The 27,735-nt window shown below is 42.8% G+C and overlaps 1 protein-coding gene across 2 annotated transcripts in view; it reads right to left on the bottom strand.

Moving 5' to 3' along the window:
* RASAL2 (RAS protein activator like 2) overlaps positions 1–27,126 on the bottom strand; it is a 260,823-nt gene extending 233,697 nt beyond the window's left edge. For both annotated transcript variants that reach the window (XM_077275986.1, XM_077275987.1), the window contains exon 1: positions 26,715–27,126. In XM_077275986.1, the coding sequence (XP_077132101.1) occupies positions 26,715–26,886 (172 nt within the window). In that variant the 5' untranslated portion in view covers positions 26,887–27,126. The remainder of the gene's footprint in view (positions 1–26,714) is intronic.
* Positions 27,127–27,735: the final 609 nt, after the last annotated feature.

The following is a 27,735-nucleotide window of genomic DNA, read 5'->3' as shown; positions in this document are numbered from 1 at the left end:
CTATAGAGTTCTAGTCCTCTTTCTCTCTGAAGAGACAATTTGCATACTGTTTCCCAGAGGAGCATTGCACAGCGAATAAGCCTCCTTACATTAGTATGCCAGAGCCGGTATGTCACTCTCCACAAGGATAAATGTTTCCCCATAGTCTAGAATTGAGAGTCCTCAGTGGTTGATACCTTTTAATGGGTGCGGTCCATTAAAAGGTATCAACCACTGAGGACTCTCAATTCTAAATATTTTTCTATCTACTGGCTAACACGGTACCAAGATATATATCTTTCCTCCCCATAGTCTCTCACTCATCCAAAGCAATTCTCATACTTTGCACTGATGAGGGGCAATATCCCGAAGCACAGTCTGGAAATTGAGATTTCAATTTGGCTTTTATCCCAAGTCATATTGCAAGGCCCGTTAAAGAGTTGATAAAGTTGATAAAGTCTGTAACACTGGGCAGCAGCCATCCACCCCGCGCTTCACCAGTTGTCGTAGTCAACACTGGCGAATATAAGAAATGTTACAAATATATTTTAATCAGAGTAATCTACTTCTTTCTCCCTTTATGAGACACTACTTACCTTCCCATGGTTCCCTCAAAGTCACCATTCACTCTGGAAAAAAAAAAAAACAGCTCAAATCTGATTTGGTCAAAGCAAGACTTGACTCAGCACAGTGAGGTATCAGGTTACACCTCCTTTGGGGTGAGGAGTGAGAGGATCACTCAGCACACTGCGAGAGACATTCAGAGAGGACAGATCAAGATGCAAACTTTAAAGCAACTCTGCTCACTTCACCCCAGAGCTAGATTCACAGCCACACAGCTCAGTTCAGATGTATAATGTCCTCGATGCTGCTCCTGTCTCATTTTTTCTACCAGGGCTGTGGAGTCGGAGAACATTTTGGTGGAGTCAGAGTCATGGAAACAGAGGAGACGGAGGTTTGGCTTACCGACTCCACAGCCCTGTTTTCTACAGAGAAGGAGGAGCAGACATTTTTGTGTGTGGAGTATATAGGAGACATCATAGCAGCTAGTCTCCACCGACTAGATCAGAGAGAATTGAAATAGAGAATGTAGAGGGGAGAACGGTCGAAAAATGAATAATGGGCAGGAATAGTAATGTTCCTCGTATACACGTACGACAGCTTATACTGAAATGTTACCTGAAACAACAGGTATGCTTTAAAATAAATAAAACATGGTGGTTCATGCCAGCACACCATAGAAAGTAAACTTTGGAGAAGGCAGTAATAATGTATTCACCAGCGTGGATTCTACTACGGTCTGGTAACGATGGAAGTGTTCTGTAGAAACAAACCAGCGATATTCCGATGGAGCACAATGCTGACTGATGTAACACCACGCTGCCAAATGGTGTTAGCACAGGGAAGCCTGCTAGAGCAGAACAATGAACGCTCCTACAGAGCAAGAAGCTGCAATGCCCATCGCTATACAAGTGTGACAGGCACATGATAGGTTTCCAAAAAGCCAGGGGCATCTTCACTGTGCATACACAAAGCTCCAAACAGGGGAAGGGCAGAGTTCAGAAAGTGCAGGTCTGCCGGAGGGATCTCTGTAGGAGCAGTGAAGCTCAATCACTTTCACAGAGTTACAGAATTCTGACATGTTGCACATCAACAAATTCCCACATTAATCCATTAAAAAGACCTGTAACTTACGAAAAAAAAATTGTTTAAAGGGAACCTGTCAGCAGGATTGTGCACAGTATCCTACAGACAGCGTCAGGTCTGCACAGTTATACTGATTACAATGATACCTTGGTGATGAAATCCGTCTTGTGGTTGTTGTTTAATCTTTATTTTCAGTTTTAAGTTAATGAGATTCTCGTACCCCACAGGCCGCCCCGCAGCATGGGCATATCATTAACTCAAAACTGAAAATAAAAATTAAACAACAACCACAAGACGGATTTCATCAACCAAGGTATCATGTTAATCAGAATAACTGCGCCGACCTGACAGTGTCTGTAGGTTACTGTGCACAATCCTGCTGACAGGTTCCCTTTAAATACATTGTAAAAACCCCTGAGCTGCCCTGCTTGTGCCGTCTTTTCCATCTTGCATTGCTTCACTCCACTGCAGAGATATGCTATTCACATTTCACTATTCTTCTGGAGCGCACTATGTGAAATCTCTGTTTTGGGTGTTTCTTCAGAGTCTTCTCTGAGGGCATGCACTTTCGTCCTCTTTTCTCAGTTGCAGCCAATCGCAGCTCAGTAGCTGATCGAGAAGTCTGGCTGTGATTGGTAGCATCGGGAAAGAAAGGGTGAAAGCACACACCCCCAAAGAAGACCCTGAAGAAACACCCAAAACAAAGATTTCACATAGTGTGCTCCAGAAGAATATAGAAATGTGAACATCTCTGCAATGGAGAGACGTAATGCAAAATAGAAAAGAGTGGGAGTATCAGAGTAACTCAGGAGGGAGGTTTACAACATATTTAACTCTGTATTTTTAATCAAATGATATGTTTTATTAGGATCAGGATATTTTTCCTTCCTTCCCTTCTTCCAAGAACCATAATTATTTTTTTTAATTTTCAGTCCACATTGCTGTATGAGGGCTGTTTTTTTTTTTTTGTCCGGATGAGTTGTCAATTTGAATAAACACTATCCATTTAAGTATGCTAAATTACAATACTGCAATTATTTATTTTTATTTTGTGTTTACAAAGTTCATTGTTTGGTAAAAATTTCCTGAAAAAAGTCTTCTCCAGATCAGTACGCCTAAGAAATGGAAAAAAAAAAATATGCAAGTTTGGTATTTGAAATGTGAAAAAAAAAATCTGAATTTTCTTCAGAAAAAAATAATAAATATTGGTTTGAGTTGCCATCTTCCAGAGAACTGTAAAGTCTATTTTTCCATCGATCTAGCTGTGTAAGGGCTAGTTTTCTTGCATATTGAGCTGATTATGTTATTGATATCAATTTGGGGTACTTCAACAGTTTGATAGTTTTTTTTTTTCTATAAGTTTTTTTTAGGGAGGTGTTGTAACTGAAAAATCACAATTCTGGAGGTTTTATTTTTTTCCCCCACTTTAGAGCGTTTACTGTATGGGTCAATGTTATATGTCCATAAGACTGGACTTTTACAGATGTGGTGTTAAATTATTTTTTATATTAATAGGAGAAAAAAAAGGGGTGAATTAATTTGTTTTATTACTTTTTTTGAAAGCTTTTATTTTAGTCTCTGCATTACAACAGTATTGCATCATATAGAGAAAATCAAGGTCTTCTATGAAGCTCAGCCTGTGGCAGAGCTCCAAAGGAGTACAAAGATGGCAGTGATGAGGGGCCTTCAGCAGACCCCTTAGCTGCCGTGATCAGTGCCACATGACTGCATTGCAGGAAGCCGATGGGAGCCCGTACTAAGGTGCATCAGCACCTGCTCCATTTATACACCACGGTCAGAAACAGAGAACAGCAGCAATGAGAGCCCTGCTCTGGACGCTGCTGTGAGACACCAAGGCCAGATATGTACCATAGCCGGCATCTACCAAGTGTGGCTGGAGCCCTGAATCTCCTCCGAGCATGGTCACCCCAGTGCTGAAGCACATGCACAAGCTTTTGCGCTAAGAGTTTTAAAGCGAGGAAATCAATAAAAGGTTTTTGGAACCAAAACTGATCAGCTGCAAAATTTTGGGGTAGTGTTTCAACAAAGAAAATGAGACATTATACCGAGAAAGAACTCCGAAACAGATGTCTACAGAAGAGTGTCTCTGGTTTCCGTAATCATGTGTTAATACTCTTTAACGGGTTAGGTATTGAATGTCAAGGCTAGCTACTGATCGGTGGCACTAGAGAGTTTTCCTCCTCCTAGGGGAGCGCTAATTGCAAAATTTTACCCCAAGAGCTGCAAGACTCCCAACACCAGCTGACTTTCTATAAAGAAAATCTTTGCAAAAACATGTTAAGACTTCTATGACAAGCAAAGACCTTTTGGACCCCCTGCCAACCTTGACTAGTAGATGAAGGCTCTGGACTCTTTCATCTATTAACGCAGGATTTCTTAAAAAGGGTTTTGCAAACATGTTTTGTAAAGCAGAAAAAGTTTTTTAACTAGTCATTGTTTCAAAGAACTTTGCAACAAATCAATAGTACAAGCAAATATATAAAATCTCATTTATAATATATCTCTCATCAGAAAATTGAGATTATTTCTCCACTTATGAGTCACTTTTCCTTTCCATCTGCCTATTGAACTCATCATTCAATAAACACCTACAATTATCTTGCGCAAAAAAAACCTGAAGTCTATGGAATAGAGAAAGTTGACAAAGAAGTAGAGATATAAATTGTGCTGCTGCTTACTAGTAAATGTTTACTTCACACCAGTGGTGGATTCACAGCTACACTGCTTTCTACATAATGACTTCCATGCCGTTTCTAATTTTGAATGTAGGCTACATAGATACAGGAAAGCAAGAAGGCCTCATGTCTGTGTTGGCCGTCAATGGGAGACAATGTAGCAACTCCACCCACTAGCCCTGAGACAACTGCAAACTTGAGATAGAGACTGCAGAAGAAAAAAAAATGGTGAAACTGCAGGATAAAAGTGATATAATGGCTAGGGATAGCGTTTTGAAAAGTTCCATGAAACAAAAGGCTTTAAAGTAATACTGTCACAAACTAGCAGCTCTGCAGGAGCAATTTTAGGTATGGTATATTTGCTTCAGATGCCAGACTGCCTCTTTGGTAAAAAAAAGTTTCAGTAAGATATACAGCTATTAACTTGGAAAATTACATTAAAACATTACACATTTATCTCTGTACTTGAAATTCAAGGGTAGATGGAGTGGCGACAACAGCATAATCTTCCTCCAGACTCTAGAAGACAAGAACAAGTGCATATTGTTTCCCACGTAACCCCGTTAGTAGTTGACAGGTCTTCAGAGCCCGAAGCGTTGCCGCACTTTACCCTCCTCTGGATCTGCATTGCTTCTATAAATACCAGCTCTCATTTTGTAAACCCAATTAACGGGGCAGACTTTATCCATCCTAAATGGTTTGTCCAGGAATTGAGCCCTGAAGAACCCTAAGCTGCGCTGACAACACACAAATTGATATTGATTGAGAGAGACAATAAGATGTTTCCAGGACCTATTGAATAGAATTAGAGGAACTCTATATAAGGGTTAAGAACAATGACGGGTCTTAAGTGCCCACATGGAGCATTACCCTAAGGACATAGAGATGCAGACAGGTTAAGATTCCCATGAGTAATTAGTCAGTGTATCACAAAATATAGCTAGATTATTAGCTAGGCAAGCAAAAATCCAGCGAGATACAATGTATCTAATCAAATATTATACAACGTTTCATTTCATTAATATAATATTATGCAAAATTATCCTGCAGATTTCATTTTGATTGATGTCTGCCATAAACTAAACGTTATGAATCCGGAGCTTCTTTCGAGACTCATGACCCTCTCCTCTATTAGGTAATAGACAATGATACTTCTACTGTCGATATTGGAGGACCACTGGCGTTCATTAAAGGAAAGTGTGACCAATTAGTCTAATCAACATCTTACCTGATTCACATGTCCAAATTATATAGCTTTAAAAAAGAAATAAAAAAATGCAAATACACTACCCTCTAAAAACTATACACCCAAGAATCCAGGCCCTCTAAAACTATATACCCAAGGATATAGTACCTCTAAAACAATATACCCAAGGATCCAGGCCCTCTAAAGCAATATACCCAAGGATCCAGGCCCTCTAAAACTATATACCCAAGGATCCAGGCCCTCTAAAACTATATACCCAAGGATCCAGGCCCTCTCAAACTATATACCCAAGGATCCAGGCTGTCATGATTCTCAATGGCGAGAGAACATAGCCCAGCATATATAAGAACTAGCTCTTGGAAGATGGAATCTAAACTGACCATGAACTAAACCTGCCGCACAATTAACAGTGGCCGGGTAGCGTGCCTACGTTTTATCCCTAGACGCCCAGCGCCAGCCGGAGGACTAACTAATCCTAGCAGAGGAAAATACAGTCCTGGCTCACCTCTAGAGAAATTTCCCCAAAAGGCAGACAGAGGCCCCCACATATATTGGCGGTGATTTTAGATGAAATGACAAACGTAGTATGAAAATAGGTTTAGCAAAATCGAGGTCCGCTTACTAGATAGCAGGAAGACAGAAAGGGCACTTTCATGGTCAGCTGAAAACCCTATCAAAACACCATCCAGAAATTACTTTAAGACTCTAGTATTAACTCATAACACCAGAGTGGCAATTTCAGATCACAAGAGCTTTCCAGACACAGTAACGAAACAGCAGCTGTGAACTGGAACAAAATGCAAAAACAAACAAGGACGAAAGTCCAACTTAGCTGGGAGTTGTCTAGTAGCAGGAACATGCAAAGAAAGGCTTCTGATTACATTGTTGACCGGCATGAAACTGACAGAGGAGCAAGGTTATATAGAGACTCCCACATCCTGATGGGAACAGGTGAACAGAGAGGATGATGCACACAAGTTCAATTCCACCAGTGGCCACCGGGGGAGCCCAGAATCCAATTTCACAACACCAGGCCCTCTCAAACTATATACCCAAGGATCCAGGCCCTCTCAAACTATATACCCAAGAATTTAGGCTCTCTAAAACTATATACCCAACTATATAGGACCTCTAAAACTATATACCCAAGGATCTAGGCCACTCTCTCCAATTGCTATGTACCTAAACTGGATTAATTGGGGAGCTCAGCATATTAACTAAATTAGATCACATGCTCCCTGAAAGTCAATCAATTATCAGCCCCATGAATTCACTCCCATTCAGGTCAAATTGTTGGCATGGCCATTAAGTCAATGAGGTTGTCTTCAGTCAACATGTCCCAAACATTGATAAAATGCTAAAAGCCAATTGACTATAATTACACATAATAAAACAAAACTGATTAATTCTTACTCTATAATATTGTGTTAAACGATGGATAGAATATTTATAAAATAAAAATATAAAATAAATAATTTTTTTCATAAATATTTGAAAACCTAAAGCCTAGACAGAATGACAGTTTTGTAGAAGATTTAAGCTTGTTGCTTCAGTTCCAGCAGATATTCCAAAGTATTACGAGAAGCGACTTTTCCCAAGGTTAAAAAGAAGATATTCAGCAATGCAAAGAGGTCACGTTCAGCTACTTCAAAAGGCAGTGTTGACGGGACGCAGCCGTCTCTCCGGAGGACGCCGAGAACGTCAGTCATCTCTTCATAAAGTCTGCAAACATGGAAAACTGAAGCAAAGGAGGGAGTAGGACTTCCTTTGTAGGAGGCCATTGTTTAGTGATACTACTTTCTTTTTTAAGACATTACCTTCCCTGCTGTCCTCTTCCCACCCTTCTTCAATAAAGAGATTCATTCTGCAAAATTAAAAGACCTTGATGCAGGGCTGCCAAATCAATTACTTAAATCCAGAATCAATCCGGGTAAGTAGAATGGTCAATTATGTATATGAGCTCTGTACAGGGGCCAACACAAAACACACACAAAAAATATTCCAAATGAAGACGTTAGCAATAAAATAAAATAAAATTGCATTTTCTGGGTACATCCCATGAAGATCAATAAGGGATCCTGAGGAAGCCACAGATTGGGTGGCGATATGCGTGGGGTCGTCTTTTCCTCATTTCATTTTCGCCTAACTTTACAGGTTCCCCCATTATCTATTCTTACAGTTTTTTACTCCTGATGGTCATCTGGATTGATAGTGATTTTGTGTTGGCAGCACACTGTTCTATATACTATTACTTTTGTGGAATATTTGTTTTTATTTCTTCACTTATGTTTATTGGGGTTGGCACTTCGGTACTTACTTCAGTTGTATTTTCATTGACTATCATCTTATGTCAGTACTACTTATCCAAATCCATGTTTCCGTATATTAGTTTATCTTGATAGGGTTCTTATAACCTGTTTTTATTTTGGCTGATGAGGGTATGTATATTGGCAATTTTTAATTGTTTTTATATTGTGTGTTTTTTTGTTTTGTTTCCTTATATCAATAGAAAATGGATATTTTATAGGCGATCCCATCATATTGGCATAGCTTTTTTCCCTGTGGTTTTTGGTATTTTCATAAATACGTGCTAGGTCGGTTTGTGGTGCCCTCTTTTCTCGTAATTTATATAACGATCAACGCTACAGGTTTGATCCAAAATTACGGAAAGTTATGCAATTTTCAGGCAATTCACACCTTTTCATTTGAAAAACTGGTAATGTTTGAAAGTCTCTTTCCTCATGGGCAGGCATTGCAGGACCATAGGTATCCATGGTTATGACCACTAGCAGCTAGCCAACGGTCACTATATCAGTGGTCGTAACCAAGGATACCTAAGGTCCTGCAATGCCTGCACACGAGAAAAGAGACAGAATCAGAAAAACTAAACTACATTTCTAATTGAAGGTATTTGCTAATAATATTATTACACCTACTACATATTGGGATAGGATCTTGGAGATGGGAATATCTATTTAAAGGCCTCAGTCGGACAGATATAATAATTGCACATTTTTGCTTGAATATTATGGGCGCAAATCCCAGCCTGATTGCAAGTCTACAAGTCTACCAACCCAAACTATGTAGCACCATAGATCCCTGCAATACTGCAAGTAATAAAACTTGGGATTGGCATGGTGCTTGTAGCCATAAAGAACCAACATAGCTGGTAATACACATTATCTGACTGTCGGCTGAAAGATTGTTGGCTGAACAGTCATCTCAGCCGACTCCTCCGAACACAGAAGCACTGTGTGTTCTCTATGAGAGTCACCAAGTGACATGTCAGCCGGCGGTTTATCTCAGGGAGAACAATAATATCAGCAGTCAACATTCAGACGTCTGCGATCAACATTTCTCCTATTAGTCAGATGGCACCCGCATATACAGACCGTCAAATGATTACTATTATTATTATTAACAGCCTTCAGGTCAATCTCAAGCCATGGCAATTTGATGGATGAATCTTGTTTAAGTCTACATAGGTCCACCAGGGTCTTCTCCGCCATTATCTTGATTGCATCAAACCATCAGGTTGCTGGTCTTCCTCTTCATCTTGTTCCTTCTATTCTTCAAACCATGATGTCCTTCTCCAGTGATTACTCTAGTATGAAGTGTCCAATGTAGGCAAGTCATAGCTTGGTGATCCTTGATTCGAGTGACATGTTTGGCTTGATTTGATCCAAAATTGATTTGTTTGTTCTCCTTGCCATCCATGATATTGATAACATCCTTCTCCAGCACAACATTTCAAAGGCGTTGATTATTCTCGTCTTGTTTCTTTATCGTCCAGGTTTCACATCTGTATGTTACCACTGAAAAGATCAAACTATCAACCAGCCGTGTCTTCGTCACCAGTGAAACGTTCCTCGATTTGAAGACCTTGTCCAGGAACATCATTGTTGATTTGCCAATAGCAATTATCTGTCGATATTGGCAGTTTCGGCCGACATAAAGCTGGCCATACACATTAGACTTACGGTAAGTCAGCATACCTGTACAACCTGCAACTCCCACTGCAGCTCTGGGGGAACCCAAAATTTACCATCCTGTATTTTGATTGAGAATTTTACTTTTTGCACATTTTCAATAGACACATGACAGTAGGCATGTGAGCTAGGCTTAAAAAATAAGCACCACTTTTAGCTTCTACAAACCAGGACCCGGGTGTAAATACCAATGTGTGCATACTTCCACTGCAGGACAGCCCATCTGTTACATGAAACACAGGTTAAATCTGCAGCTGTTCCGGTCTGTTCCTATCACTTTTAGGAGAGGTTGGGTCAGGAGGACACATCTGACGAGCTGTATGGAGCCAGAGGAACAGAGATTCCTGAGAACAGCTGAGCGTGTGGACTAATGAGGAGCAGCACCATGCTATTAGAGCCTAGTCACAAAGCACCAGCATGGTAAACAGGGGTACACTCTCATAGAACGGGTGATAAATGTATGATCACTAGGGGGTCCAACCACTGGCACCCACCAGTACACTTTCCATTTCCCATCTCCTGGTTAAATGGGTCCCTTGGCTTTATGTCATCTTTACATAGAACAACCTTCATCGTTTTGGGTATGTTCTCAAGTAACAGTTTTCCGCTCCAGATTTTCCTTGTACCGCTTGTGTATTTGATGCGGATTTGTTTGGTATATTACTCTGTGCATCGTCTACCACTTTGACAATGTATCTAGCAGAGTTCTGCAAAAAAAAAAATACAGAGCCATCAGGGCTCCTGATTCTGATGGTTTCTCCTCTCGCCCCTTCATCCCCCCTAAAAGCAAGAAGACAACTGCACCCTAAAAACACACAGCCCTTACATCCAGCCTATATTACTGGGAGAGACACTCCCACAAGACAAAAATCGTAAACTTGAATCAAAATACATATCAGGGGTCTGAAAATGAACAAAACGAATGTAGATGGCAGACAAACTTAATTTTATAAATTAAAATGTAATCACTAACATAGGTAAAAATATATTTCTCATGTCCATAACCTTTACCATAATTTGTACACTGTCAGAAAAGATCTCTTTTTTTTTTTCAATAAACAGAGCCACTCTTGTGGACAGGTTGAGTTGAGTATTGCAGGTGGAATCCATTTACTTTCATTGAGAAGTTTTTATTCTGACTTTTCTCTAATTCTGGTCTTCATTTACTGCATTACCTTGGAGGCAAACAGAAGATTTACTATTTCCATGCACATTATAATATGGAAATCATAGATACACAAAACTCCTCTCTGAATAATCTCCAAAGCAGTCACATTTTAGGAAGCGTTCCTCCAAGCCTCAATATTTCCAAGATCTATACATTAATATTTCATAAGACGTGTCCTGAGCAGCTAATAACGACTTTCCAAGTCTTGGTGATGGGGCATACAGGAAGACGGTGCGACTGACGGAGTTCTCCCAGGAATGCTTTCATGGTCGAATCGATTCTCTGCTCATTTCTTTGCAGGTCTTATGAAATTACAGCGATGAGGAGCTACTGGTTTGGGAAAAGCAAAAGCTACCGACTCCCATTCAATCATGTCCCAGAGCTGCCACATCATCGCATTCTAAGCCAAAAGCAATGTTTTCATGCTGATGCTCTAACAAGTGGAAATGCCTTATCTGCACCCAATTATTCCTGCAGTGCACACGGCACATTATCTTCAGTGCTCGACTTTCCATATTAGACGGGTAGATGTTATAAGAATTAGATTTTCCACATGATCGGCAATTCCTTCCAAACTGCGGTCCGCGAACGGCTATAAAACATGTACGGATTAATGAAGATTGCAAAAAACTTAAAATCTGTTCCTTTTATGACCAAGCCAGATCCATTACTGCAAAATGGTAAAATAAATTTTTTTATTTTAATATATCATTTGACATGTGGTGTGATCCCCCATTTTTAGGATCAGTGGGGGTCTCAGCAGTCAGACCCTCACCTATCATGGATTTAGTGGTCACGTACCAACTAGACATGCACAGCCTTGCTTAATACAAGTGAATTGAGGGAGGCTGGACAAGTCTAGTAGCTATGTGGCTGCTGGTATGCAAATCACATACTTTCAATTACATGAACACCCACTGCCCACACTGGAGAATCCTGACAGTGCGCACTATGCATATTCACAAGTCTGTAATCATATCAAGTGACTGCAGACTAGTACCCTACACACTGGCGGACACGGGACAGAAAAGGGCCCCTGTGCAAGAACAATATATGGGCCCATTGCAGCCCAAGATCTCCTAAAATTGCACTTGCTCTGGAGGTGGAAATGGGTTCCCTTACCTCTTGGGCCTCTATGCAGCCGCACAGGTTGAACCCCTGACCCTATGGCTGGACAACCCCTTTAACAGTAATAATATACTTTTATTACGATAGCTGTGCCGCTGTCAGCGCCAGTTTTGCTCAACTTTCCTTGTTTGTTCCAACACATAAAGGAGGCTTTCTCCTCTTCTACTTTTGGAACTTGTGACTAGCTTAAATGAGGCTGACTGTGTTGCTCTGTTTGAAAGCTAAGCCAGCCCCCTTCTGTTCCTCAGCATAAGTTGTTATATATATTTAACAATTAAGAAAAAATCATGTAACAAATCCAACTGACATGTACATTGGCTACTACAGACATAAGGCAAAATCAGCCATTTCCAAAAGATTACGTAATTGTCATTTTACGCTGTTTTTTTATTGCTATAAAAAGACCAACCCTCATCCATAAAGATATTTACCTCCACAATGCGTACATTAGCTTAAAACCCCGGACTGGTGGAAGGGGGTGCGGAGATCATAACCTACTGAATTGTAGCTGTGTACATAGCTACAGCAAACAGAGGAACACTTACAGGAGTCAATGATGGGCTGTTAACCTCATAGAAAACAGAACAACCGGGACAACTATACTCATTACTCACCTTGCTTGAAAAGTGCACACAACGTAATCGCTAAACGATTGGTAAAACTTGAGAGATGGAAACCATGAGCGCACATTAACGCCTGCAAAATATAAATGACTACATGATGTCTGGACAAATGAAACATAAAAACATCAGAAGAGATCAGCGAATGCACTCTGCAGGACCTGTCACCTGCTACACAGTGAAGGCACTGCTACCCAATGGAATACTAAGGGCCTGATTAATTATGGCATTTGAAACTTTTTTTTTTAGTCTACTTTTTTGCCTGGTTGACATATGCGCCTTATTATTCTTTCAATTTGCACCTTTTTTAAAGTCCATTTAATATCTGTTTAACGGTTTGGTTTTTTATGTTAATTTGCCTGGAAGTTCACTGGGGGTGTGTCAGTGCCGTCACAATACATTGCCACGCCCCTGGTGCTCTTCCAACCTGTTTTGCATACGACTTCTACTTGAGATTTTTTCATGACTGGCCCATCAGATCTCTACAAATAAGATATCATTTTTATAGGGGGACAAGCGCCTATACAGCCAGACCACCACTGCCATCTGTAAAAAAATATGCCGATAGGAATGGTTTAAAGGGAACCTAACAACAGGCAACCTTCAGCTGTTGGTGAACGCCATGCCCGATGATGTGAAGGCTCAGATTAGTACCATGTCCTGTTAACAGCCTTTTTCTCCATTACAGAACTGGCAGAAATGGCTTTTTTTTTTTTAAAGAACATTTAGTAAAAGACATTCCTAGACATCAAAGGGTATTGAAATAGCCAACGACTTCCTGCGCAGCCCAAATAAGAATTCCAAATATGTCGTTCATTTCCCATTACCAGCCTATCTACATATATGCAAAAATGGCCTAAACAATAGGAAGGATTTACTTTCAGAACACGTCATTGCAAAAACCAGTGCTTTTTAACTTGAGAACGCTGGGATCCAGCGAGTCTGCGTTTATAAGGGGAGACGCGCGCCGAGCTGTCTCCGCGTGAAGTGCATTTATGACATGCTGCGGCAATTAGTCTAATTATGAAAGTGTGGGGATATGACAAGCTTAGAAGATAGGGACTATCCTGGGAACACTTCTAGACAGTACGTGGGGTCTGACTGGTGAAGGCTCTGCTCCGTTAACCCCAAAGCTGCCTGCCGAGACCACAAAGCATGGAGCAGCAGTGCGCCAGGGCCGACTGTGGCGCTCAAAAGGGCTTATAGGACGCGGCCCACATCCCCAACGCCGGGAGGTATTGTCTGTCTTTCCTTCCCCTCAAAAAGGTTGAAGCGTTGCACAGATGTCCCTTCTGTGTGAAAGCGTCCTCTCGAACACAATGGAGAAGAAAGAAGAAAGCGGCTTTGACATGCTAATCGTTTCTACAAGTCCTAGACTTTTTTCCCTGTTTTTTTGGCCAGCGTTCATGCCGGCTTTGGCTTGAGGATGGCTTAAAATCTGTTTCAAAGGCCACTATTATCAGGACATTTTTTTTTTGTGGACCTCTCAACAGGTTCCAAAAAAACCCCGCTTTTATCTGACAGGAGGAGCGCAACATGTGTTTTGTGTTTAATATTCCTGTGTTTTGTAGAGAGTCCCCTTGGTTTAGTGAAATAAATGCAGAATACTCAGAAGAGAACATAATGGGGCAATGGATACTCCAGTCAGATGTCCCTTTTCATAACAAATATTGATAATTTCTTTAAAAAAAAAAATACACATCAAAATACACATCTAGGAGTTCTGTGCCCAGTCCGTGGGAACGAGCAAGTCTTCATTTCTCAGGTAGAGGGCCTGGAAATGCTGGTGGCACATTATCGATACTCCTTTATTACAAATCCCGCTCGGAACCACTACATTCTACAGAACTCAGCCAGTCCCGAAGAGAATAAATTGGGTGGGTGTGCACAAGCTCAACCTCCACTCCATTCAGACAGGCCGAAAACTGGAATCAGGGTGGGTCCCAGCAATTGGGAAGTTGTCCCCCTATCCTATGTAAACACAAACCTTTTAAACCACAGATTTATTTGTTCTCCAAGAAGGTCTCTGGCATAGGTCTCTGGCAGTGGCCTACATTCATATACGGAACACATGCACACTTAGCTGAAATGTGCATGCAAGTGAATGTAGGGGCTAGGAGAGGAGGTAGTGAACCGACAGGTATGTACCGTAATAATACCGTAAGTATGGATGCCATTAGAAACGCTCACAAAAATCTAGACCCCAGAATTAATGATGGACCATCCAAAGGTTTCATGATCATCAGTCTTATGGTCTATTCATATCATATAATTAAAGGGGTTTGTCCATCACTCAGACAACCCAGTATGAATTCCTATGTTTCCCGCCAGTAAAATATATGACTATCCTCCCCTCCCGTGCCTGTGAGATTCCACCGGTGTTGGCACTGGCACAATGTGATCACTGCGGTCAATCGGCACTGGCTCTTCCTGGTCTCGCATTGCGATCAGTGCGGCCAATCGGCACTGGCTCTTACTGGGCTCGCAACGTGATCAGTGCGGCCAATCGGCACTGGCTCTTACTGGGCTCATAACGCGATGAGTGCGGCCAATCGGCACTGGCTCTTACTGGGCTCGCATCGCGATCAGTGCGGCCAATTGGCACCGGCTCTTCCTGGGCTCATAACGCGATCAATGCAGCCTATCAGAACTGGCTCTTACTGGGCTCGTAACACGATCAGTGCGGCCAATCGGCACTAGCTCTTCCTGGGCTCGCATCGCGATCAGTGCAGCCTATCAGAACTGGCTCTTACTGGGCTCGTAACACGATCAGTGCGGCCAATCGGCACTAGCTCTTCCTGGGCTCATAACGCGATCAATGCAGCCTATCAGAACTGGCTCTTACTGGGCTCGTAACACGATCAGTGCGGCCAATCGGCACTAGCTCTTCCTGGGCTCGCATCGTGATCAGTGCGGCCTATCAGAACTGGCTCTTACTGGGCTCGTAACACGATCAGTGCGGCCTATCGGCACTGGCTCTTCCTGGGCTCGCATCGCGATCAGTGTGGCCAATCGGCACTAGCTCTTCCTGGGCTCGCATCGCGATCAGTGCGGCCTATCGGCACTGGCTCTTACTGGACTTGCAACGAAATCAGTGCAGCCAATCGGCACTGGCTCTTCCTGGGCTCACATCGCGATCAGTGCAGCAAATCAGCGCTGGCTTCAATCTGCTCTCTTTCAGACAAATGAAGACATCTGGAAAAAGTGAGAGAGAAGACGCAGCTCTCACTTCATCTGAATTCTGAATGTCAGTTACGCCTGTAGGAAAGGAGAGTGAAGCCAGAGCTGGTTGGCCACAAGGATTGCGTGACATAATGTCATACAAGCCCTGGGAGAGCCAATGCAGACACCGGAGGTGAGTATAAGTGCCATTATTTTTCTTGGGGGGAGGGGGGAAGGTAGTAGTAGACAACCAGGGGTGTAGAGTTGGTAAGCCAAACCTCCGACTCCTCAATTTCCATGACACCAACTCCACCAAAATGGGCTCCAGCTCCGACTCCACAGCTCTGTGGACAACCCCTATATGTTTGGCATTAACTCATCCAAAAGCATAAATGAAGCCAGTGTAAAAATGGAATCATGGATGCCTTGATATTAGAAATTTGCAGTTTGAAGACAAGCCCAAAAAACTATATACTGTGGTCTCCAATTGGCAGTCGGGTATGAATACGTTGGATCTCACGGATAAGCCCACGTCGCCAGATGATTGAATTGGACAACACCAATGTATCAGATAACTGCTCATAATTCCTGATAAAATAGTTATAAGATCTTTACATTAAATCATTTTCAATCCCCCACCCCGAGCCCCTGCAGAGTTTTTCTCTTCCTATACACCACATGACATGGCATAACGTGAGCGCTGTGTGATTCACATTCCACCGGGAACATAAATAGCCTCCGATAGAAGACAGGATATGGCAGAAGGGAAAAAAAAAAAGTATTTTTACTCTGGAGCCCTTCGAGCCAGCAGCGATAATGCAGAGGATGCCAATCGCTGTTTCATACAATGAGGTAAAAGGCGAGAGATTTGGAAATAAAAACTCAGCAAGGGTTGACAAGGGGGCAAAAAAGCATGACCGCCCCGATTCAATGCAAGCCGGCTCCCACTCCTCACACTCCACAAAGAAAGATTTGGAAGCTGCCCACACTGCTGGCTGGAAACTATTACGCTGCTCCAATTGTGGGAACGTTCCTGTGCACGCCGAAGTAACAAGAGCACCGCCGATCGCTGATACATGGGGTCTGATGCCAAGCTAAACATTAAAGGGCATAACCGCGTACAAAAAGACAGCACACCCTTGTATACTACTCTGCTGATTAAAACAACCTGACACACATTAGGGATATTTTTCTATCTAATAAGGTTTTGGGGGTAAGGTTTCACCTTTTGGAGACTGCCAGTTGGCATAGGATTATGGGAAAAGGGTATGCAAATTAGCTCTCCACCACTATCTACACCTTTAATTATTATTAGGCTACTTAAAGGCAAGCTTTTGCTATGTAATCGGAGATCAAAATGATGTAGGAGCAGAGACCCCGATTCCAGTGATGTATCACTTAGTGGACTGCCTTTTTTCATTTTCTAGCTGTGGTGTAAATGTAGCAGGGTTTAAGAATGTTGAGCCCTGTAGAACCCCGCCCACACCACTGATTGGCAAATTCATGTGTACACTGTAAACTGCCAGCAGCCTGCCAATCACTGGTGGGGAACGGAGTTACACAGATCAGCCTGACTTGTCTGCACGTGAGATCTAGTCAGGCAGTGATAATCTCGTGCTGAGAAAACACTTAATGTATTGAAACGACAACACAGCCTGGTAAGTGACACATCCCTGGAATCACACTATCTTGCTCAAGATTATTCTTCTATCACATTAAATGGCAAAAAAAAAAAATCTCACAAATTCCTTCTAAAGGGTTGAACATAGACTTATAGACTGGCTACCTTTAACAGGTGGAACTATGGTGACAGTTTTTATTTTTTTGTAAAGGAGAACAAAATTTACATATACCTACAAATAATATACCGGTAATGTATAAAAAGCATCAGTAAAATAAACTAAAATCCAGATTCATTTGAGCCTTCTAGTTGTATGCCTCCTATGGAAGGTGTCAAAATAATAATAATAATTTTTATTTATATATCCCAAAAATATTTTGCAGCGTTTTACAATTAAGCAGGGACATGTACAGACAATAAAAGCATTACAATATAACACATTTCAACAGTTACAGAAGGAGCGAGGGTCCTTCTCGCAAGCTTACAATCTATAGGGGGGACACAATGGGTAGAACATGCTGTTAGGTACGGTCCAGCCATCATTATGATAAATAAGGGTTTTCATATTAAGTTGCCTGATCCGGTCATCAGCCAGGATCTGTCTGACTGCAGTTACCGTGTGCGATTGGTGCATGGACGATATGGAGAGCAGATTATGATTAACATTTAGGAGGGAACATTTAGGTTAGTGAGTTGAGGTGATTAAGTTTTTAAAGCACGATAAGAGCTAGATATTAGTCGGATCGTTTGGGGTAGTGCATTCCAGAAAACTGCAGCAGCATGAAAGAAGTCTTGGAGAAGGAGGGGCCAGATTCAGATTATGGTGGATGTTAGTCTTAGATCAATTGTTGAATGGAGGGCATGGCAAGGGTGATAGACAGAAATGAGGGATATTTAGGGCGGTGCAGAACTGTGGAGGGCTTTGTGGGTGAGAGATGAGTTTGTATTCTATTCTATAGAGAATGGGTAACCAGTGCAATGACTGGCACAGAGTAGAGGTGTCGGTGAAGCGGCCTGATACAAAGAATGCCATATCCAGGATGGATGGGAGAGGAGACTATCAGTAGATATATGCAGTAGAGAGTGAATAAGAGCGACAGTAAGAGTTTTTCCAGTTTCAAAAGGTGAGAAAGGGTCGGACTCTGGAGATGTTTTTAAGGTGCAGGTGACACGAGCGAGTGAGAGATTGGATGTGGAGAATAAAGTGAAGTTCTGTGTCAAATATAACCCCAAGACAGCGAGCTTGCTGCTTGGGAGTTATGGCTGCACCACCCAAGGAAATTGCAAAGTAGGGTTCCCCCACCAAATGCAATAAATATAGAGTACTTCACATACCTTGAAGCAAATGAAGGAATTTACTGGATAGGCAATCCACAAAAAAAAACGCATGCCGATCGGTCTATGTACACTCAGACTTTCATCAGTAACGGATTGCAGTGAAGGACAGAGGAAGAAGAAAAGACATGAAGCTTTCTTAAGCGCAGCCACATCAGCTTATTGTCTTTTTTTTTTTCTCCATTTGTCCTTCATTGCAGGCCATGAAGCTCTGACTATACCTGGTACATGTAGTCGCCTGACATTTATTTATTCTGCTTTGCTTATTTAGCACCATCATATTCCGCAGCGCTTTGCACACATTATCATCACTGTCCCCATTTGGACTCACAGTCTAGATTCCCTATCAGTATGTCTTTGGAGTGTGGGAGGAAAACAGAGAACCCGGAGGAAAGTCACGCAAACACGGGGAGAACATACAAAGTTCTTGTAGAAGTTGTCACCAAGATTACAAAGCAACAATGCTAACCACTGAGCCATCGTTCCAATGCCGCCCTCCGGTTCCAGTCACAGCGCCATACCACCTATAGTGGCTGTTTCGGGTACTGCACCTTCCTGAAGCAAAACCATCCAATGACATATGGATACAATTGTAAAAAAAAGAAAGAAAAGAAACGCAAATATTTCTGTGTGACAGATTTCTAAATGTGACAAACTGACCATTTCTTCACAACGTAACACTTCAATAACGATGATTATAAGATAAAGGAAGAAGAATTATGAAACTGTAATGTATAATTAAAATATATAAAATCCGCTGCCAACTTCTATTCTTACTCGCAAAACTGTCATTTGCAGTTGCCATGGAAACCTTACTTGTCATGACTACTAATCGAAATGGCCATTTCATAGTTCCCAAAAATGGATTGTTCTGTAGCCTCAAACCTGAAAAGGTAAGAGAAAATGACACATCTTTAGATACAAAACTACACTGGAGAAAAAAAACATAACAGCTTTTCTATGGATTAATAACATGATGGAAAGATCACAACAGGACGCGTGTCCTGAACGGACGAGGGGTAAGTAGTCCGAAACAGCGTTCTGGAGGGAGGACTTTATAGATACTCATTATGGGGCTATTCCCGACTCAGCAGGTTATCATCTATCTACAGGACACATGAAAAATTGCTAGCCGCTGGGGGAACCACTGATCCCGAAAAGGGATAAAGAAAAATCCTGAGAGAATGGAAAGACCTTGTTCATTGTCTATTGCACTGTCAGGGATAGCTGAATACAGTGTTCAGCCATGGCCGTCAGTCCAATAAACAATGACTGGAGCAGTGGTGTGACCATCATTCCATGAAAAGTGGCACTGCAGAGACCCGCTCTTAGGATTGGTGGGGGGTCAGCACATTATCTATGGATAGGTGATAAACAGGTAATATCAACTTGACGAGTTATGTCAAGACAGACCACCCACTGAAATGATAACGTCCAAGGAGTCTAGTCTACAGAACAGCTTTTGTTTTGTAGACACTACTAGGAATCCTCGCACGACCCCGGCCTGCTCCTCCCTCGCACGACCCCGGCCTGCTCCTCCCTCGCACGACCCCGGCCTGCTCCTCCCTCGCACGACCCCGGCCTGCTCCTCCCTCGCACGACCCCGGCCTGCTCCTCCCTCGCACGACCCCGGCCTGCTCCTCCCTCGCACGACCCCGGCCTGCTCCTCCCTCGCACGACCCCGGCCTTCTCTTCAGGAATGCACACTGCAGACTCCAGCATAATCTACATACAGAGCCCCATTCATTCCCCGGGCTAGGGTAGTGACTTAAAATGACCCCATGGACAACAAAAAGTAACGGCATCACATAGAGGGATACGCAAATAGGACTGTTTCACAAACCACACATGCAATCTGCTGCTGCTTTTCAGTACTGTTTCTATAGTAACCATCGCTTCTTCTACGATGTCTAAGACAAATCACGCCGGGGATGCTGAGATTGTAACGTCCTAGTGAAACTGGAAAGATATGAAAAATGGAAAATTCACCTAAATGGACAGATTAAACAAGAGAAGCTTGTGAACCATTGTGCAGAAGAGCCAGTAATCTCCCCGCAGATACTAGGATTCATTATCAGATCTCAATGAACGTCTCGCTGAAATCCGCTGGTGGAAGGATGCCAGCTGGCGGAGATGGGGACAGTCAACCAGGGGTCAACTTTGGGTCTGCGATGGACAGAATGCTGGTACTGTTCATAGTCATCATTTACAAAGGGGTTAATCCCCCCCAAAAAAGAAGAGATCCCATATATAAAGGATAGGACCCAAAGCGATCCCAATATCGGAGTTCTGTAGCTCCCGAGGACAGGGCTCTGCAGCCCCTTCCCAAATGCAGTGGAGGTGTAGATGTTCCATCCTCTGCTCCATTTATGGTCTCTGGGGCTGGCGGAAACAGTACGAGGCTGCAGAACCCTGTGTTGGGGTTACTAGGGATCTCAGCAAGTTATCCTCTATTTGGAGGATACAGAAATCTCCAACAGTAAAGACATCTAGAGCTTATTCCCCTTCACAAACTATAGGAGAGCATTCAGTGCCAAAACCAGTGAGCAGCTCTACAGTGTCCACGTCCACTGTACACATTTTATCATAGTGCCACTTATTGAACGGAGGTACGCTAAGGGCGTGTTCACATGTAGTGTAAATGCTGCGGTTTTTTCTGCAGGTCTACACAACAAATTACATACGGTAATCTCCGATTATTGTGTTTTTGCTGAGTTTCCCTTATTTGGTGCATTTTTTGTGTAGATTTGAAGCTTTTAATGCTTTTTTTAGTACAGAAAAGCTGATTCTGCATGCAAAACCACAACTGTGTTATTTACATCCCTACTTTCAAGCTCTCCATAGAAGTCTATAGAGGGAAAAAAAAAACAAAACACACAGTTCCGCAATGTCTGGATGTCCACTAAGAATCCCATCTCAAGCAGCACATTTGCACCAGTAACACACTTATACGCACTTACGTTGCCAGTGCCGTTACTGGCACAGCTGTGTTGCGGCTGTCGAACAGCCATGAGACAGGCAGCCGCGGGGACTCGAACATATTATTCAAGCACGCCAAAGACACTCGGTTAGCACCGGAGCATGCTCAGATAACACCTTATTTGAGCACGTTCGCTCATCACTGGTGAGAGTGTTGTTCACAATGCCTCCCGTCATGGAGGATTTTCCTGCATTTGGTTAAGTTTTACATAGTCTTCTCCAGCCACTGACTTCATTGTGCAAACAGTCATGTCCCTGCCTGAGACAAGCTGTCATAAAGCCCGGCTGGGCAGGGTTATTAACCAGCTGTTTGCTGTGGCCATCCATTACCCAGCACTGCTGACCTGACAGTCTTTCTCCGCTGCTGAAGTTGTCATCGAGAGTGACATAATACACCATGAAACCACAGGAGATCTTTCTGTGCAGCTGAGCATGGTGGACTGGATGTGATGGAGAACAGAGGTGTAAAGGGCAGAGCACCGACATCTCTAATACAGATGGAAAATAGCACAGCTGTAAAAGCGAACCTGCTGTAGCTGCCAACATTACTATTTATTGCAGAGGTTATCCAACTCGGAAACATTACTTGAATGAAAAAAATGGTGAAATACCAGACAGAGACCAGTAGAAAAGGATGGCTCTGCTTTTCATTTTTTCTCTCTAGCACAGCCACTTTAAGGCTATGTTTCCACGGTCAGGAAACCTTCAGGATTATCTGCGGATTGAATGCTGCGTACAGCCGCAGCGTCCAATCCACAGACTCCAGATGTTATAGAATAGTGGAGGAGATTTTATGAAATCCCATCTCCACTATGTGAGCTGGGCCGCATCCGGCGGCCTTGTGTAACCGGACATGCAGCGCATCTTTATAGACCGCAGCATGTCAATTTATCTCCGTCTCTGCCAGATAAATAACCAAGTCTATGAATATGAATATGATGCGGTGATTTTGCATGAACACATCCGGAATCACTGCGCGTCCAACAGGGGGCAGCGCTTGAGCCGGAGTGGGTATCCAAAGCGCAAGGAATCCTGAATGTGGAGACATAGCCTATCAATGCTTTCACATTAGTGATCATGCTCTGGTGCTATCAGAGTATCCTCAGAATGCTTGAATACTATGTTCTAGTCCCCGCGGCTGCATGTCTCGCTGCTATTCGACAGCCGCAACACGTGCAGTGATTACTTAACAAACAGGCAATCCCTGCCTGTGTCGTGGATGTCGAACAGGAGCGAGACATGCAGCCGCGGGGACTAGAACATAATATTCAAGCACGCCGAAGACACTCGGTTAGCACCACAGCATAATACCAGTATTTATAAGCCAAAACTAGGAGAGGAAAAGTATAATAAAAACGTCACCACTTCTACATTTTTCACATATTCCTGGTTTTGGCTTACAAATACTGATGTAAACCACTGACCAAATACTGACGATGTGACTGTAGCCTAAAGCCGATGATCCACCTGTAACCAGCACCAGTCTAGGGCTTAGGCCGCAGTCAGATGGTCGAATAACATGGACGATGATCATACCACAAAGCTTGGACTGGCTGGTGGCTCTCCTGACAGTTGCATAGAAATACAAGCGGTCACGTTCGGGTCACTACAGCCGCCGGCCAGTCCGAGCATTGTGATGTGATCAATGTCCGATATCGGTCTGACTACTCCCTTATTCACACGCTCAGTATTCGGTCAGTATTTTGCATCATTATTTGTAAACAAAACCAGGAGTGGAACAATCAGAGGGAAAGTATAACTGATAGATTGGCACCTGCCTTTTAGGAGACACTCTGATGTGTGAAAGTGATGTAAAGCCTCAGACTCACTTGTCACCACGCTGGCTAAGCAGAGGTCCGACTAAGGTTTTGGCCGCTCCCCGTAACAGTGGATATGACTCGGAGATGACTCATGGGTGGACAAATCGCTTCTACAGAAGAGGATGGGGTAATTCATACAAACTCAATAGTTCCTTTTTTGTAATTAATGAATAACCAATTGTTTAGTAAAGAACCAAGCTGTTCATTTTAAGGCAATGTTCACACTGAGTATCTGGTTAGTATTTTACATGAGTATTTATATTCATACTGAATGTGGCCAAAAGGGCATCTATCATTTCATATGATAATTATTTTTCAATATGTCCTAGAGGCTGCTGCTGCCGATTGGTTGGGGTCCAGGTCCTGAGGACCCCGCAGCTTTGAAGCGTGCTGCTTCTGTATGACTGGGCCTGTATTCTAGATCACCTTTATAATCTCAGCCTTGGTATCTGAATTACTGTATTATTAATAGTGCGACCCACCCAGCGAGAGGCAGACAATAGGCGAACGTAAAGTTTACCCGGGAGGATATATTTACAATAAGGATCAGAGTTCACCATCATGTAACATGTGATCTGCTGCAGAGAAGCCTTCCCCAACATTTACTCAGGGATATTAAACAATATATTGATAATGGCGGCTCTGGAGGCCGATAAGAACAGTGAACACAGCAGGAGGCGAGCTCGGAACAACCCTGCAGGTGACAGAAATATTTCCTTTTATCTGGAATAAACTGAGAGCTGGATTATTAAATTATCTGAAATATCTCAAAGAAACGTAGTTTATTTGTAAAGCAATAACCCTGGAGCACGATGCACCGAAAATCATAGAACTTGAAATCATAAAAATGGAGATAGATAGGGACAAATGTACTATTGAAAACATTTTTTTTTTCTTTCTGAATATCTTTGATTGTAACTTCTTGCAGTATTCATTTTACTCGCTTCACAGACATTATCATCACTGTCCCCATTGGGGCTCACAGTTTACATTCCCTATCAGTATGTCTTTGGAATGTGGGAGGAAAATGGAGAATCCGGAGGAAACCCACGCAAACATGGAAGAACATACAAACTCCTTGCAGATGTTGTCCTTGGTTGGATATGAACCCAGCAGGGGCGGACATATCATTGGTGCAACCACGGGCCCACTTCTACCTCCAAAGTGGGTGGAATTGTGCCTTATGATGAGATAATGGACTGCAATGGCCCATATATTGGTCTTGCACAGGGACCCTCTTCTATCTGGACCACCAGTGGAACCCGGATTTGCAAAGCTACAGTGCTAATTACCGATCTCACACATACCGGAGTGTGTATACTGCTCCAATACAGACCTATGCCTTTCCATAATGACAAATTAACCTCTTTACCATCTGATCATGAAATCATCAGGTCATGATCATGAAAGGTTGGTTTTATGAAGACCGCCCACTGGACACCTAAGCCCAGAATGAGACGGGATTTCAATCTATAAATTCCAAACCAAGAGCTGTCATTATAAATTTTCTTTCTTACGTGTCCTTTAAAAGGTATTTATTCAGGTGTTCTAAGAACATGACGCCATGTCCAATCAATGTACCAAGAATATACCATGTATGGCCGTCCTACAAGGAGACAATTAATGAGCGAACATACTCAGATAAGGTGTTATCTGAGCATGCTCAGGTGCTAATCGAGTGTCTTCAGAGTGCTCGAGTCCCCGTGACTGCATGTCTCGTGGCTGCCCGACAACCACAACACATCCAGAGATTGTCTGTTTGTTAGACAATCCCTCCACGTGTTGCAGGTGTTGAACAGCCACAAGACATGCAGCCGCGGGGACTCGAGCATATTATTCGAGCACTCTGAAGACACTCAGTTAGCACCTGAGCATGCTCAGATAACACCTCATCACTAGAGACAATCACTGGCAACTATCAGAGAGATGCACCTGACCACTGTAATGTCTCAGAAAAGGTACCGTAACAATACACCTTGGACTAATACTGATCCTCAGCCGTCCGATAATAAGCACAGTCTCATATCGTACCGTAAAGAGCGTGTGAGCCCACCAAATCTGCCATCCAATGCCAAACCAAAGAAGCCAAAAAGTTATCCCATTGCGCCCACAGATCACTGAAGACTTACTTTGACCTTGTCAAGGTCTCTGCACCATTCCCATTCTTCTCCTCCTGCGCTTGCAGCTAATTTAAGCCACACTTTGATGGTTTTGGAGGAAATACAAGCGGTCGGCGTTACCAAAGCCGCAATGTGCTGCTATTTTCAGAAAATAATTCTGACAATTGCTGGAATATAGAAATGCCAAGACACGTGCACTCAATAAGTAGTGCGTGCCAAAAGGAAATAAAAGGGTGTTCTCTGCTAACACTGGGTGCAGGGGCTGGTCTTAATTAAGCTAAAAAGAAAAAAAAAATCATCCGATAGGAAATGAAGATGGAAGCGGAGAGGAGTCTGCAGGACAGTCAATAACAAATAATAATAAAACCAATGTGGAGAACTTCTCCATAGTCTAAGGAGCGGTGATGGGAGGATTTACAGCAAAAGACTAAACAATCACAATAAAATAATAAATATATAAAAAATAAACAAACAACGGAAGATACATTTCAGTGTGACGCGTCTCTCCGGGGTCTCTGATCCAACTCCTGGCACTAAATATTACGGCTTCTGGTGGTCCGGGGACATGCACCATAATGGGGGGCTAAGAACGGAGGCGAACAAGTCAAGGTGAAATTATAAAGATGGTTCTGCCTTATAAGACAGGGTCTATAGAGGACAAGCATGATGTTATATTAAATGACAAGGAACCACAAGTCCCAGCACACAGCCCTGTCTGCTATTTCAGGCAACGTGTGAAAAATCAGAGCGAAAACCATCAGCAAAATGTGGGCAGAGCCCCTCACCCCACACAAGATAATGGCGCCACACGCTTCTTTTTGGTCATAACTCCATTGAGATCAATGATATAGGGGTAGTCTACCCTTGCGGACCATTATATATATATTTTTTGCTTCTAGGGGCTCATTTTTTCCCCCCTTGTATGTGATCTGCGGCCATAAATCAGCTCAGAGACAGTCAGATACAAATGATACAACGTTGTCAGACTGCGCTCACTGACAGGCCCTTAGTTTACTCCTTCCGCAGCCGGCAACACACAGAGGCTGGAGGAGGCAGACGGGGAAACATCTTTAATAATATCTAGCCCCAAATATGAACATTTCAGAAAAAAAAAAAAAAGATATAATAAACTGTTCCCCAAAGGAGGAGAAGCCCTGGCAGTGTGCCCAGTGCGCCTGGCATCACAGGGCAGCCCAGCTCTACGGGTGAGGCCAGCACAGGCCCGGGGCGAGCAGCCTCTTACCGTACACCCGCATCCAGCCCTGCTGCTGACACACCGACTCCATCAGGATCCGCTCCAGCATCCCGCCGGCCCCGGGGCACGGAGACTCCGGCTCCTCGGAGTCCTGGAAACTGCTGCTGTGGAACAAGTCATGTCCGCTGGATAACGAGTCCCCTCCCGGAGACAGATCCATCCTGCCTTCCCCGGGGACAGGGCTCCGGGTGCCGCCCGTCGGCTTCCTCGCTGGGGCAGTGCGTGGGGCAGCGCCTCTAGCTGACAGGGCGTCCGTGTGGCACTGGGCTCCGCGCTGCCAGCTGCTGCCCGACCGACAGTGACGGCGGCGGCGTCTCCACTGTGCCAACCCCGAGCGGCATCAGCGGCATCCCTGGGAGATAGACCGGAGCAGCCGGCCGCCTATCCACGGCAGGGGGCGGGGCCAGCGCTGGAAACGCGTGGAACAATAGGGACACTCGGGAATACCGAGCTCATCGATAATGCCTTCAGAAAGCGCCACCTAGTGGCGAATGTGGGGTATGACACCGCTTCGCTTTCAAATTCTACTTTTTTTTTATCATAATTTATTTTTTATTATTATTTATTATTATTATTTTTTCCCACGTTTTCACCTTTTTTAGCCCCAATTTTTTAAGATGAAGTGACCAGAAACATTCTTTTTAATTTTTTTTTATTAAATGAGATATTAATGTTATAATATTTTATTAGGTCAGTCAGTTAGGCAATACCAGATATGTTTTTATTTTATACTTCTTACATTTTAATAACTTTCTGGTTAAAAATAGAGCACTGGGAAATTTTATTATTATTATTTTTTTTTCTTTTTTTTTTGCCTATTGAACTTGGTGTTTATTGCATTATATATGATTGTTATAATATTTTATTAGTTTGGACAGTTATTTTTTATATTTATTACATTTTAATAACTTTAATAACTTAAAAATAGAGCACTGGGAAATTTGATTATTATTATTATTATTATTTTTTTTTTTTCTTTTTTTTTTTTTTTTTTTTTGCCTATTGAACT

This window comes from Ranitomeya variabilis, chromosome 8 (assembly GCF_051348905.1).
Source record: "Ranitomeya variabilis isolate aRanVar5 chromosome 8, aRanVar5.hap1, whole genome shotgun sequence".
In the NCBI taxonomy this organism is placed as follows: domain Eukaryota; kingdom Metazoa; phylum Chordata; class Amphibia; order Anura; family Dendrobatidae; genus Ranitomeya; species Ranitomeya variabilis.
This window is presented reverse-complemented; position numbering and strand designations above follow the sequence as displayed.